Here is a 15,618-nt window from a genome sequence, read left to right as displayed (position 1 = left end):
GACATCCGAGTGTTGCATTACCGCCAGACTTTATTCCTTAGACTTTGTCGTAGTCCTCAGTTTTCTACTGCTACTGATACTTCTGCTGCTGTTACCTTGGTGATGATGTTGATGACTTCGCCCTCTTTGAGTGACAGCTCGTCCTCATTTTGTGCTTCGTAGGGGAAAAGGACTTTACACAGCTCCCGCCCTGAGCCTGAGAGACCAATCAAAGTAAAACACATTTATATACAGCACTTTGGAGAAGATGACAAGATTCAGCAGTTTGAAAACACAAAATATACAACAAAATGATATCAAAACCCATTACTAATACATATTCTGCCCCATTTTGTCCTTGTTAACCGTCTCAAACTCAGACACAGACTGTTAAAACGCAAAACTATCTCTGATTATTGACCGTGACTCATGTGCCAAAAGGTTCAGAGTGAAATCACATTCGGTTTGGTTTAAACGAGCGCTGAAACGAGGCAAGAGGGCACCGTTTCAGCGTTTTAAAACCCCCGAAATACAACGCGCAAATAAAAAGCTCCGCCAGAATGAACGGAAACTTTGCATCGGAGAAATAGGAAATGAGGTCGAACGTGCGATAAGCTGCTATTGAAAATCAGATTTGGCTGACAGCGTTTGGTTATTCATAGTTAATCATAGACTCGCAGGGTGTAATATGTTCCTAATAATAATAATAATAAGTGTATTGTTGTGGGCACCTCTCGCTTTGCACTCCGGTTCGGTCTTCATTGTTTCTGTGGCGGTTGTTGTTTTCCCCTCGTTGACCTGGGAAACAAAAGGAAACTAAAATAAAGTGAAAGTTGAATGCTAAAGCACGACACAGAGTTTAACGAGCTTCAATACATTCTGATGACAGTTTTGCATTTTACTTGGCTTTAAAAACCTTTCTAAAATCATTAATAACTCAAATACAATGCTACAAAAACACAGCGTCATTGACTTCCACCGTAAGCATTAAAACGCAAACATAATTAGGCTAAATATATCATAAGTGGTCGTTTCAGAGGACATTATGTCACGCCTGCTTGTCTCCGTGGCGATAACAGCAATGTTCAACAGCACAGTAGCAAAAGTGTACCGTATTGTCTGGAGTATAAGTCGCACTGGAGTATAAGTCGCACCAGCCAAAACATGCATAATAGAGAAGAAAAAAACATATCTAAGTTGCACTGGAGTATGAAATGCAGTTGCGAGTGTGAAAATAAGAAATAATATCACATATAAGTCGCTCCTGAGTATAAGTATATAAGTATAAATATAAGTATAAGTCGCACCCCGGCCAGAACTATAGTCTGGAAAATACGGGTAGTTGTTTTCGTTGCTTAAAAATACCTCAAAATTATTTTTTACTGCGAACAGGGTCCCCTCTCCACAGATCTGAGCCGGCTGCCGTTCACCGTGGAGACAGACGGGTAAAATGCCATACCGTGGAGCATTCTAGTCAAAGCGGTAACATCTCCAACGCGTTAACACAAATAGCAACAATATTGTGCAATTTCGACCGTTCAAATTTGCATTTCGTGCCGTTTAGAAGTTGCAAGAGCGACACAAAACCATGTCAGAGGTAACCACGGCGACACTTCACCCATAACACACCTCTTAGACCTCGAGATATCTCTGTGGGTGAACGGCTGGCGTTCTGGTTTTGTGTGCACAGGCCAGAATCTGACAGATAAGACCAACTTTTGAATGTTTGTACCAAGCATTTCATACGGTAAAACTGTATTTGTCTCGTGCATACTTTATTTTAGCCAATGCACATAAACCGACAGTGAAATGCATTATTCACATATGTATTATTGAGTGAAACATATGAATGAATGAGTTTTATCGGCACTCAGTCAGTTTTATAACGATTGTTTATTTGTTGTGGTGGTTTTAATGTCTCTTTTTTTGTGGCTCTACAAATACATAAAGTCAAGGTAACAAAAGGGATTAACCTGCACAGCATGTTAGTTAATGTGACCGGCACAGGTGGAACATGCAAATTCCACACAGAAACACCACATTTGCACATGGGCTGCACAATGTATTGCAAAACAAACGAGATACATTATATTACAATAACACCAACGTTTTCCATCTGACAGAAATGCACTCTTTTCAAAATAAAACGTCGAATTTATTTGATTTATTGATGATTTTCTTTGTTCAGTCTAAATTAACCTCAATTTAGTCTAACTTTTGTCTCTGTTAAGCTTTTATTTTGACAAGAGAATATATGTTTAAGGGATGAATATATCTGTTGGAATATAATTTAAGTTATTGCATCGAAACGTTTATTCAAACGTCGCAATAATTCTGATACTACTGTTCTTAAAGGGGACGTATAATGCAAAATACACAACAAACAAAACATGCAGAACCTACTTTTTGCTTTTGACCTTGTTACAACTGTGTTTCCTCATCATTATTTGCTCAGGGTTATTTATTTAGTTTGATCCATGTGTGTTTAATGCTGTATTGTCCTGCAACTGAGGCGTCCCCTACCACCTATCTCCGCCCACACCCCTGCACATCTGAAGTGATTATTTGTACTCAACACTGTCATGGTCACAGTCTGATCTGGTGATATATGTTTTGTCATGTTTCACTCAGGATGTTTCTATCTCTGTTCCTCTTCATTTGCCCCTTTCTCTTTTTGTTCTCCCTCTGGTTACCGCCCCTTTGTCTCTCAGCTCTATCTCATTGTTAATCACTGGGTGTAGTATATTAGTGTGTGTGAGATCTAAATAATATATCTTTTGAATGGGAAAAGCTCCTCACAAAAACCAGGAGGGAATTATTTGTCTGAAACCCCATGGCACATAAAAAAAAGTTTAATAATGACACAATTCCATATTTTTCCATGTACAACGTCAAATAAGATTATGAATAAACTAAGATAAGATAAGCCTTTATTTGTCCCACAATGGGGAAATTCCACTGTTGCGACACAAAGTAGACACAGAAGTAAATAACAATTAAAAAAAAAACAGATAACCTTATAGAAAAGCTCTTATAACTCAATTAATTATTATGTAACGGCAGCAAATTCATTTAAAACAATAATAATAACAGGCAGCAGACAAACAATAAAATCCTGCACTGGGACCACGTCTAATTGAACTGGACTAATCTCATTTCCCCAGTGAAAAGCCCCAGTTTTGAGCTCAATATCCTGCTTTTCTCACCGCGTCCCACATCGACAGGACGATGACGACGGAGCAGAAAGTTTGTGTCCATAAGGAGTCCACCCAGACTGAACCCGGCACAAGGCCCGCAGTGTCCACGTGGGATTTCAACCTGTATTTGTGGAACCGGCGCGAGTGGAGGAGCCTCTTCCCCTCAGAGCGCAGACGCTGACAGTGCTGGGTCTGTCGGAGGCACACTCGCGGCTCTGTTCACTTCAGACGGCACGTCCCGCGAGTTCACCCGCCTCCGCCGCCCCCCAGACTCGACGGCCGGCCCCGCTCGTGTTTGTAATGAGAACCATGTGGTGAAAAGGCCTGGTTGGGACGTCCCGCGGGGTTTACACGCGCGGCTCAGAACGGGTTCAGGGTGACGTGGGCACAAACGGACACGTGGAGGACAAAACATCTAGAAATACAGTTTAAATGTTGTTAGGAAATGAAAATACTGAATAAGTTTGTGATGTGAACGTTTCATCTGTGTGTGACACTCATTAATTACATAGTTTGTCTCGTATCTAATATAGTTTTGCAGTTTTTGCATGACAGAGCATTGTATATATTGTGTACTGTGTATCTAAAGCAAAGTAATACATTTTAATTATGTATTTGCTATTTAAATCCTACTTAAATCGTCCTCTTCCTCTTGTTTCCTATTTTTTTGTCTAACTTTAGGGCTAAACAGTTGTTTTTTTTCATCCTCAAAACGTTTTTTTATGCATTTTTTTTTAATTCAAAGGATTTTTTTTTTTTTTTAAATAACAACAAAGAAATATGGATTTCAATCTTCGCTATTCAACAAGTTAAAAAAAAATTCCGAAAAGTCTTAACTCCGCCACATGCTTTTAACAGAGGATTGGGCTGAATGTTTCTTGATTAAAAACTGATAAATTTGAAAAACTGTTTTGTGATTAAAAGTGGAATAATTGCTCAGCTCTACTTCTATTATAATGTATTTACTGTCCCTTCTCTCAGATGTGCCTTTCCAAACACCAGGACACATCTGACATGTTCTGAACATCCAAAGTGACGAACGAATTCTGTCCTGTATTTTGTTAAATATTGTATACTGGATACTTCTACCCACACTTGATAACACTGTAATAACACTGTAATAACACTGTAATAACACTGTAATAGCCAGAGTTCTTAAAATGTTTTATGGACAGAAAAACGGGCGCCGTGTTTACCTCGATGACGACAATGTCCAGTAAGTTTGACTCAGCTCCTCTAAAGACCGAGCGGGTTTTGGCCTCGCCGCGAAGAAAGTGCCGACTCCAACAATGAAACGTCTTTTGTTTCCGCCGCAGGAAGTTTGAGACGCAGCACAACAACGTGGGATTTATGCTATATTTGAAACTGTAATAATCCACACGGAACGTAACAGGACAAAATGAGAAGTGACTGATGCAATAGATCATCAAGGACCAAACACTGGAACGAGACTAAACCAGGACTAAACCAGGACTAAACCAGGACTAAACCAGGACATAACCAAGACTAAACCAGGAGTAAACCAGGAGTAAACCAGGACTAAACCAGGACTAAACCAGGACATAACCAAGACTAAACCAGGACTAAACCAGGACTAAACCAGGACTAAACCAAGTCTAAACCAGGACATAACCAAGACTAAACCAGGACTAAACCAGGACATAACCAAGACTAAACCAGGACTAAACCAGGACATAACCAAGTCTATACCAGGACTAAACCAGGACATAACCAAGACTAAACCAGGACATAACCAAGTATAAACCAGGACTAAACCAGGACTAAACCAGGACATAACCAAGACTAAACCAAGTCTAAACCAGGACTAAACCAGGACATAAACAAGTCTAAACCAGGACTAAACCAGGACATAAACAAGTCTAAACCAGGACTAAACCGGGACTAAACCGGGACTAAACTAGGACATAACCAAGTCTAAACCAGGACATAACCAAGTCCAAACCAGGACTAAACCAGGACATAACCAGGACTAAACCAGGACTAAACCAGGACATAACCAGGACTAAACCAGGACTAAACCAGGACATAACCAAGACTAAACCAGGACATAACCAAGTATAAACCAGGACTAAACCAGGACTAAACCAGGACATAACCAAGACTAAACCAAGTCTAAACCAGGACTAAACCAGGACATAAACAAGTCTAAACCAGGACTAAACCAGGACATAAACAAGTCTAAACCAGGACTAAACCGGGACTAAACCGGGACTAAACTAGGACATAACCAAGTCTAAACCAGGACATAACCAAGTCCAAACCAGGACTAAACCAGGACATAACCAGGACTAAACCAGGACTAAACCAGGACATAACCAGGACTAAACCAGGACTAAACCAGGACATAACCAAGACTAAACCAGGACATAACCAAGTATAAACCAGGACTAAACCAGGACTAAACCAGGACATAACCAAGACTAAACCAAGTCTAAACCAGGACTAAACCAGGACATAAACAAGTCTAAACCAGGACTGAACCAGGACATAAACAAGTCTAAACCAGGACTAAACCGGGACTAAACCGGGACTAAACCAGGACATAACCAAGTCTAAACCAGGACATAACCAAGTCCAAACCAGGACTAAACCAGGACATAACCAGGACTAAACCAGGACTAAACCAGGACATAACCAGGACTAAACCAGGACTAAACCAGGACATAACCAAGACTAAACCAGGACTAAACCAGGACATAACCAAGACTAAATCAGGACTAAACCCACATTAAACTAGAACTAAATCTAAACTATGAGCTGTATGTGACAGTTTATCCAACAGAACAAAATTATAGCCAAAGTTGTTATAAAATCCCGGAGTTGATCAAAACCTAAATAAAGGACCTAAGATTTAACCAGGACATAACCAGGACCAAGCTAAGTTTTAATCATGACGAAGCCAGAACTAAACCAGAACTAAATTTGCTCTAAAGTGGGATGAACTCACTCAAAGTTAATTGCAAAAAGGATGTCAAGATGATCAGATTATTTATAATTGTGATTATTCAGGTCACAATATAAAAGAACAAAAAACAAATATAATAATTGTGGCCATTTTAGAAGCAAATTTACATATTTGTGTTCAATCTATAGCCCAAAATTAGACATAAATGCTAAGAACTCATGGCTGTTTTTGTCACGTTTAACTTTATTTTGTTTTTCTGAGAGCTCAGTTTTGTAAAGCCGGTTCACAAACTGGAGGAAAAATGCGCGTTGGACCATGAAAATGAAGAAAAATGAAAGATTTCACTGTTGATCGATCACAGTCTCAATAATCGTGAGCAATCGTTAAATCGTGATGCTTTTTCCCACAATAATCGAGACACAAATGTTTAATATCGCAACATCCCTTTGTGTAACAAGTCTAAATTACACTTCCAAACAAGGACTAGAACAGGACTTAACTAGACCAAGGACTGGACCAGGACTTGACCAAGACTTAACCAAGACTTAACCAAGACTTAACCAAGACTTAACCAAGACCAGGATTAAATTTGGTTTATACTACAGACTTTTTGGAGTTTTTGAACGCTCTTTTACTTCCCGATCCTCTCTAACTTGCTCGGCTGTGGCTCGTATGGGTGTGACTCGGCTCGGGCCCGTCCCGGAAGCGGCGGGAGGAAGAGGGGGACCGTCCCTCGTCACCTCGTTACGAACTCAAAGGGAGCGCGGTCCCTTTTAAAGCCCAGAGTTACAGGAGGTGCACAGCGGGACAGGCTGACCAACATCCTTCAAACAAGAACAGATCTGCCGGAGGTGGAAGTGTGCGGGGACGGGGTCTGAAAAGGCTGTGTTCACTCAGCGGGGCCCTCCAAAAGTTTTAACGGTTTGTATGTCAGTCCCATTTCAAACGTTAGCACTTCTGAGCATGTGAACTTTGAACAGAATCCAACAGTTTGAAAATAAATCGCAACAAATCTGATCACATTTGTAACGCTTCAAAAAGATATTTTCCTGGTCACATCCGTCTCTCGTTGTAGTCCTGGTTTCACTTCTTGATTCTGGTTTAGTCCTGGTTTGGTTCTAGGTTTGTGCGCTTCTTGCAGAGCTTGAGATGGGCAACGAGCAAAACCCGCAAAGGAAGTGGGTTCACGGTTCACCATCAGTTAAGCAGAGTTAGCTACACCAGAAAGGTTAGCGTATTGCATCGACCGAGGTTTTTTTGGCAAACTTAGAACGACAAAATCAACGGTAAAATGGCTAAATAGACTAAATACTGTCACACAAAACCTCCTCAACATTACAGGGTTTATAAGTCGGTTTGTTCTAGGTGGAGCCAGTTTAATCACAATCTAACTCACCCTTAGTCTACATACTGAAGAAATGGTTTAAAAGGTTAGAAAAACAATAGCCGTTAGCATCCGCGTTTATTGTTAGCAAAGAGGTCAGCCCTATGTTCCCCGGTACCTATGTTCCCCAAGACCTATGTTCCCCAAGACCTATGTTCCCCAAGACCTGGGTTTGGGTTGTTATGCTGCTATATTTGATGCAGTAAAACCAGACATTTATTCACAATTATTGGGGCTGTGGAACCTGAATCAGTAGCCTATGCTAGCTTCTCCCGTTCATAGAAAAGGGGGAAGATGGGTACCGGGGAACATAGGTAACGGGGATATAGGTACCGGGAATATAGGTACCGGGGAATATAGGTAACGGGGGAAAAACGGTACTGGGGAACATAGGTACCGGGGAACATAGGTACCGGGGAATATAGGTAACGGGGGAAAAACGGTACTGGGGAACATAGGTACCGGGGAACATCGGTGCCGGGAACATAGGTACCGGGGTGAAATAGGTAACAGGGAAAATAGGTACCGGGGAACATAGGTACCGAGGAACATCGGTACCGGGGGAAAATAGGTAACAGGGAACATAGGTACCGGGGAACGTAGGTACCGGGGAATATAGGTACTGGGGAACATAGGTACCAGGAACATAGGGACCAGGAATATAGGTACCAGGAACATAGGTACCGGGGAACATAGGTACCAGGAACATAGGTACCAGGATAGGTACTGGGGAATATAGGTACCGGGGAAAATAGGTAACGGGGAACATAGGTACCAGGAATATATATACCGAGAAATATAGGTACCAGGAACATAAGTAAAAACACACACAGCCAGTCGAGAAGTACAAGTCCTTAAAGAGACGAGGACCTTTAAAACACCTGGAGAACTACGAAACCACGAAAAACTGTACGTGAAACACAACCAGCAGCGCTTTGTCTGACCTACTCACTTCCTCTTTTAGTTCTGGTTCCTCACTTCAGACACACAACATGCATCAAACCACTGCATCGTAGCAACAACAAAATAAGGTTACGCCACGAAATACAAAATAAAATACAAACAACCCGTGACCTCTAGATTTGAAATACACCACAACACTGCGTCAAAGTTGTAATTTAATATCCTCAAGGCCGTGATCACAGATAAACCGCTTCATAAACAAAAGCACAACATTCCCTTATATAACATGATATTCATTTCATTTTCAACTCAAAACTGCAACAAAATGAAACAAAGTACCAACATTTGCACTGTTTTTGTTCAACGCCGTGGTATTACGCACGGAGAGAGACATTCAGAATACTGTACGTGGAAGTTTTTTGTAGTTTTTTGTACAAATATAGTGTAGTAGAGTATATAAACCCTACCTTAGCCAACGGACGCAGAGACAGTTGGATTTGTGCGACATCAGCTCAAGTGCAGCTCCAGTGTAAACGTCAGGGAAATCTCCCCCTCGCTCTCTCGCTCGATCTCTCTCGCTCTCTCTCTCTCGCTCTCTCTCGCTCTCTCTCTCTCGCTCTCTCTCGCTCTCTCTCTCTCGCTCTCTCGCTCTCTCTCTCTCGCTCTCTCTCGCTCTCTCTCGCTCTCTCTCTCTCGCTCTCTCTCGCTCTCGCTCGCTCTCTCTCTCTCTCTCGCCTCCTGCTTCTACCTTTCCTCTCTCTGTCATCGCTTGTTCTTCCTCTCTTTACCTTCTCCTTCATTCTTCTCTCTCTCTCTTCCTTCTCTCTTTGTATTTTGCAATCTATTCCTCCCTCTCTCTCTCTTCATCTACCTCCCTCCCTCTTTCTCATCTCTTTCTACTTTTTAGACTTGCTTCTCTGTCTAACTCTGTCTCTCTCTCTCTTTCCCCTAACTCCTTCCCTCCTTGCTTGTTCTTCCTCTCTTTACCTTCTCCTTCATTCCTCTCTCTCTCTCTTCCTTCTCTCTTTGTATTTTGCAATATATTCCCCTCTCTCTACCTCGGGCTCTCTCTCATCTCTTTCTACTTGCTTCTTTCTTTCTCTCTCTCTCTCTCTCTTCTCTCCCGCTCTCTCAATCTACCCTTCTTTCACTCCATCACTCTCTGTCCGTTCTCCTACACATTCTCCCCTTCTTCCTTCTCTTGCTGTCTCTCTTCCTTTTCTCTAAATCTACCGTCTCTCTCTCTCTCTCTCTCTCTCTCTCTATTGCTCCTCTCTCTTTCCCTTCTCTCTCTCCCCCCTCTCTCTCGCTCCCTCTCTCTCTTTCTCCCCCCTCTCTCTCTCTCTCGCTCCCTCTCTCTCTCCCTCTCTCTCTCTCTCCCTCTCTCTCTCTCTCTCTCTTCGCCCGTCTGCCCCGTCAGTTCTCTCACTTCCGTGCTTGTAGAAACCCTGCAGAGTTCAGGGGCACGTAAACGTTTGACATGTGTAACCGTGGGCAACTTGAGGCCACTTCCTCACGAGAAAAAGGGAGGGGCAAAAGCTGCGACTTCCTGTTTCTTACAAAACAACAATGAATAATCTTTTATTTATAGTATTTTAGTGTATCCAAGCCACCACTGACCACGAGACACCTTTCTGAACTCGAGACACAGCATTCTGGTTCTGATTCTGATTCAATTGTATTATTATTGTTATTTAAACGTGCTTTTGAGAACCTTTATTTGGCATTTTATGTTTTAGAACTTGAAATCGATGCATGTGTTGAAAAGTCCACATGACTTTATAATAGTCAAGCGTTTCCCCTTCAAGATTTGGTGATAACACTGAATATAATCTGCATAATAGTTATAAAAAAACGTGATTTGAGGCAGAAATGCGACAGATAATGATTTATAGACTTTAAAAAAACATGCAGGATTTCTCCCTTTGATGTCACAAATCTGGGAATTTTGAAACAGAGTATTTTGTGAGCGCCCAGCGAGACAGACAGGATGAATACGTATGAAACAAAATGCATTTCCATGTACCGATGTGTTTTAGATGAGGGAACAATGTTAATAGCTCAAATATACATACAAAATACATGTTTAGGGTTTGAATAACAAGGTTTGAACTGGCGACCCTCTGGCTGCTGGGTAAAATCCTCGGCTCACTGTACCTTGGGCGCCTCCGTGTCCACCTCTAACGATCGCGGCCGGAGTTTGATGGGCTGGTCTTTGAAGATGTCGCCAAATCCAAAACCTCTCACCTGCAAAAGTACAAAACAGTAAAACAACAGCAGTTTTCCTTTTATTTTGGCGGGTAAAAACACTGAAATCTGGACGTACACACCAGGAGACTTTGGTGTAATGTGTAAATAAAACATGCATGAATATAAGATGGAATGCGGATGGAAAATTAATCGGTAAATGAAATCTATATCTCTGTCCTGTGTATATTGCAAAAATGACGTTAAAAATAATCGTTATGGTAGAAAAAAGACTCATAAAAGTGCATTTAGACCCAAAATGGAGTTAGTGAAGGTGTGATTAGACATGTATTTGTAGAACATCCTTATCTCAGGTCAGGCGTGTGCTAAAGTCATGGCGTTTCAGCTCAGGCTCGGTCATGCCACACTGGACACAGGGGTATTTACTGGACACAGGGGTATTTACTGGACACAGGGGTATTTACTGGACACGGGAGTATTTACTGGACACAGGGATATTTACTGGACACAGGAGTATTTACTGGACACAGGGGTATTTACTGGACACGGGAGTATTTACTGGACACAGGGATATTTACTGGACACAGGGGTATTTACTGGACACAGTGATTACCTTCTTAGGCTGAATCTCCACTGATCCCGTGTCTGAGCGGCTGTCGGCTCCATCGCTCTCGCTGCCCGGACTGTCTTTACCTAAAACATACGGCAGGAATATGACTGTTTATCATGAATAACAGGGACGTCAAGATTATTAGATTATTAGATGAGTCAATAACCAGGATGATTTAAGGTCACAATATACCGTAATCGTAAAAATCGGGAATTTTCTAGGAGAATTTTTTTGTTTCTTTTTTTAATTCAATTTGTAGAAAAGTGAAAAAAAAATTATCCTCCTTGAACCGACACCTTAACGTGGTGGAGGGGTTTGAGCGCCCGAATGATCCCGGGAGCTATGTTGTCGGGGGCTTCAAGCCCCTGGTAGGGTCTCCCAAGGCAAACAGGTCCTAGATGACGGGTCAGACAAAGATCGGTTCAGAAGCCCCCTATGATGAGTAAAAGAACAAGGCCGTTTACGTCGCCCGGATCGGCGTCACCGGGGCCCCATCCTGGAGCCAGGCCTGGGATGGGTGCTCGATGGCGAGCGCCTGGTGGCCGGGTCTTACCCCACGGGGCCCGGCCGGGCACAGCCCGAAGGAGCAACGTGGGGCCGCCCTCCCGTGGGCCCACCACCCGCAGGAGGATCCATAAGGGGCCAGTGCAGAGAGATCTGGGCGGCAGTCGACGGCAGGGGCCTCGGCGACCAGATCTCCAGACACAGAGACTAACTCTGGGGACATGGAATGTCACCTCGCTGGGGGGGAAAGAGCCTGAGCTTGTGCGGGAGGTTGAGCGATACCGACTAGATATAGTCGGCCTCACCTCCACGCACAGTTTGGGCTCTGGAACCCATCTCCTCGAGAGGGGCTGGACGCGCCACTTCTCTGGTGTTGCCCGCGGGGAGAGGCGGCGGGCTGGTGTGGGCTTGCTTATAGCCCCTCAGCTCAGCCGCCACGTGTTGGAGTTTACCCCAGTGAACGAGAGGGTCGCGTCCCTCCGCCTTCGGGTGGGGGACAGGTCTTTCACTGTTGTGGTGGCCTACGGGCCAAACAGCAGTGCAGAGTACCCAGCCTTCTTGGAGTCCTTGGGAGGAGTACTGGACAGTGTACTGACCGGGAACTCCGTTGTTCTACTGGGGGACTTCATCGCCCACATGGGCAATGATAGTGACACCTGGGGAGGGGTGATCGGGAAGAACGGCTTCCCCGATCTGAACCCGAGCGGTGTTCAGTTATTGGACTTCTGTGCTAGCCACGGATTGTCCATAACGAACACCATGTTCAAGCACAAGGGTGTCCATCAGTGCACATGGCACCAGGACACCCTAGGCCGGAGGTCAATGATCGACTTTGTTGTCGTGTCATCTGACCGCCGGCCGCGTGTCTTGGACACTCGGGTGAAGAGAGGGGCAGAGTTGTCAACCGATCACCACCTGGTGGTGAGTTGGATCCGCTGGCGGAGGAGGAAGCCGGACAGACTTGGCAGACCCAAGCGCATTGTGAGGGTCTGTTGGGAACGTCTAGTGGAGCCCTCTGTCAATAGGGTATTCAATTCGCACCTCCGGGAGAGCTTCTCCCATGTCCCGGGGGAGGCTGGGGACATTGAGTCCGAGTGGACCATGTTCTCCGCCTCCATTGTTGATGCGGCTGCTCGGAGCTGTGGTCGCAAGGTCTCCGGTGCCTGTCGTGGCGGCAACCCCCGAACCCGGTGGTGGACACCGGAAGTAAGGGATGCCGTCAGACTGAAGAAGGAGGCCTATCAGGCCACTCTGGCTTGTGGGTCTCCGGAGGTCATCGACAGGTATCGGCAGGCCAAGCAAGCCGCGGCTCGTGCTGTCGCAGAGGCAAAAACCCAGGCCTGGGAGGAGTTCGGGGAGGCCATGGAGGAGGACTATTGGTCGGCACCAAAGAAATTCTGGCAAACCGTCCGGCGCCTCAGGAGGGGGAAGCAGTGCCTCACCAACACCGTTTACGGTGCGGGTGGAGGCCTGCTGACCTCGACTGAGGATGTCGTCGAACGGTGGAAGGAATACTTTGAGGACCTCCGTAATCCCTCAGTCACGTCTTCTGAAGAGGAGGTAGAGACCGGGGACTCAGAGGCTGGCTCATCCATCACCCAAGCTGAAGTCACTGAGGTTGTTCGCAAACAGGGCTCCGGGGGTGGATGAGATCCGCCCTGAGTACCTAAAGTATCTGGATGTTGTAGGACTGTCTTGGTTGACACGTCTCTGCAACATCGCGTGGCGGTCGGGGACCGTGCCTCTGGACTGGCAGACCGGGGTGGTGGTCCCACTGTTTAAGAAGGGGGACCGGAGGGTGTGTTCCAACTACAGAGGGATCACACTCCTCAGCCTCCCGGGTAAGGTCTATTCCAAGGTACTGTAAAGGAGAATCCGACCGATAGTCGAACCTCGGATTCAGGAGGAGCAGAGTGGTTTTCGTCCTGGTTGTGGAACACTGGACCAGCTCTATACCCTCCATCGGGTGCTCGAGGGTTCATGGGAGTTTGCCCAACCAGTCCACATGTGCTTTGTGGATCTGGAGAAGGCTTTCGACCGTGTCCCTCGGGGTGTCCTTTGGGGGGTGCTCCGGGAGTACGGGGTCCGGGGCCCTTTGCTCAGGGCTGTCCGGTCCCTGTATGACCGGAGCAGGAGCTGTGTTCGCATTGCCGGCAGTAAGTCAGACCTGTTCTCAGTGCATGTTGGACTCCGCCAGGGCTGCCCTTTGTCACCGGTTCTGTTCATAATTTTTATGGACAGAATTTCTAGGCGCAGTCAGGGGTCGGAGGGTGTCCGGTTTGGGGACCACAGGATTCCATCTCTGCTGTTTGCAGACGATGTTGTCCTGATGGCTCCATCAAACCCGGACCTGCAAGATGCACTGGGACGGTTTGCAGCCGAGTGTGAAGCGGCTGGGATGAGAATCAGCACCTCCAAATCCGAGGCCATGGTTCTCGACCGGAAAAAGGTGGCTTGCCCTCTTCAGGTGGGTGGGGTGTCCTTGCCCCAAGTGGAGGAGTTCAAGTATCTCGGGGTCTTGTTCACGAGTGAAGGAAGGATGGAGCGTGAGATCGACAGGCGGATCGGTGCAGCGGCTGCAGTGATGCAGTCGCTGCATCGGACCGTTGTGGTAAAGGGGGAGCTGAGCCGAAAGGCAAAGCTCTCTATTTACCGGTCGGTCTACGTTCCTACCCTCACCTATGGTCATGAGCTTTGGGTAGTGACCGAAAGGACAAGATCGCGGATACAAGCGGTCGAAATGAGTTTCCTCCGCCGTGTGGCTGGGCGCTCCCTTAGAGATAAGGTGAGGAGCTCGGCCACACGGGGGGAGCTCGGAGTAGAGCCGCTGCTCCTCCACGTCGAGAGGAGCCAGCTGAGGTGGCTCGGGCATCTGTTCCGGATGCCTCCTGGGCGCCTCCCTCGGGAGGTGTTTCAGGCATGTCCCACCGGGAAGAGGCCCCGGGGAAGACCCAGGACACGCTGGAGAGACTATGTCTCTCGGCTGGCCTGGGAACGCCTCGGGATCCCCCCGGAGGAGTTGGAGGAAGTGTCTGGGGAGTAGGAAGTCTGGGAGTCTCTGCTTAGACTGCTGCCCCCGCGACCCGGCCCCGGATAAGAGGAAGAAAATGGATGGATGTGAAAAAAATGTAGCCCTTTTTTTTAGTTAAATTAAAACAAATATGACAATTTTAGAGGCAAAATAAAGTACTTTCTGCTCAGTCTTTACTCAAAAAAGTCAACTTCAATGATCATTCAGAAAGTTGAAGAATGTTGAAGAGCTGTAAATGTGAAAAGAAAACTAGAAGGAAAGAACATTTAGGATTCAATTTTCATTTTGATCATGTCTAAAAAGTCAAAAAATATATAAGAAATAATCAATTGTTTGACTAGTCGACAGGTAAAATAACCGACGTATTACTGATTATCTGTATTTGACCCGTGGTGTGGACTCACTTGTGCGTCCGCTGCGGAGGTCTTCCTGTGACGTAGCTATCGAGGGCGTGTCCGAGTCCAGGACAATCTCTTTGGTGAAGTTTGAGGGAAACATTCCACTTTTACCGTTCAGGACTCCCTCCCACCAGCCCTCCTCCACCTGCACACACAAACACTGTTACACCAGCCCTCCTCCACCTGCACACACAAACACTGTTACACCAGCCCTCCTCCACCTGCACACACAAACACTGTTACACCAGCCCTCCTCCACCTGCACACACAAACACTGTTACACCAGCCCTCCTCCACCTGCACAGAGATACTGTTATACTGTCTGTGTGAAGGAAAGTTTACATCGTTCATTCCAGTCCAGGTTTAATCCTGATGTAGGCTTGATTTGGTCCTGTTCAAGTCCTGGTTTAGTCCTGGTTTAGTCTGGTTTAGACCTGGTTTAGTCTGGTTTAGTCCTGGTTTAATCCTGGTTTAGTCC

The 15,618-nt window shown here is 45.5% G+C and overlaps 1 protein-coding gene across 1 annotated transcript in view; it reads right to left on the bottom strand.

Moving 5' to 3' along the window:
- sh3kbp1 (SH3-domain kinase binding protein 1) overlaps window positions 1-15,618 on the bottom strand; it is a 77,153-nt gene that overhangs the window by 11,510 nt on the left and 50,025 nt on the right. Inside the window, exons 5-9 of the mRNA XM_072450517.1 lie at window positions 15,147-15,285; window positions 11,211-11,290; window positions 10,547-10,636; window positions 711-777; window positions 96-190 (exon numbers count right to left, since the gene is read on the bottom strand). Coding sequence (XP_072306618.1) covers window positions 96-190; window positions 711-777; window positions 10,547-10,636; window positions 11,211-11,290; window positions 15,147-15,285 — 471 coding nt within the window. The remainder of the gene's footprint in view (window positions 1-95; window positions 191-710; window positions 778-10,546; window positions 10,637-11,210; window positions 11,291-15,146; window positions 15,286-15,618) is intronic.

Source organism: Eucyclogobius newberryi, unplaced genomic scaffold (assembly GCF_026437365.1).
Source record: "Eucyclogobius newberryi isolate DKJ021-1_F unplaced genomic scaffold, fEucNew1.0.hap1 SCAF_18, whole genome shotgun sequence".
In the NCBI taxonomy this organism is placed as follows: Eukaryota; Metazoa; Chordata; class Actinopteri; order Gobiiformes; family Gobiidae; genus Eucyclogobius; species Eucyclogobius newberryi.
This window is presented reverse-complemented; position numbering and strand designations above follow the sequence as displayed.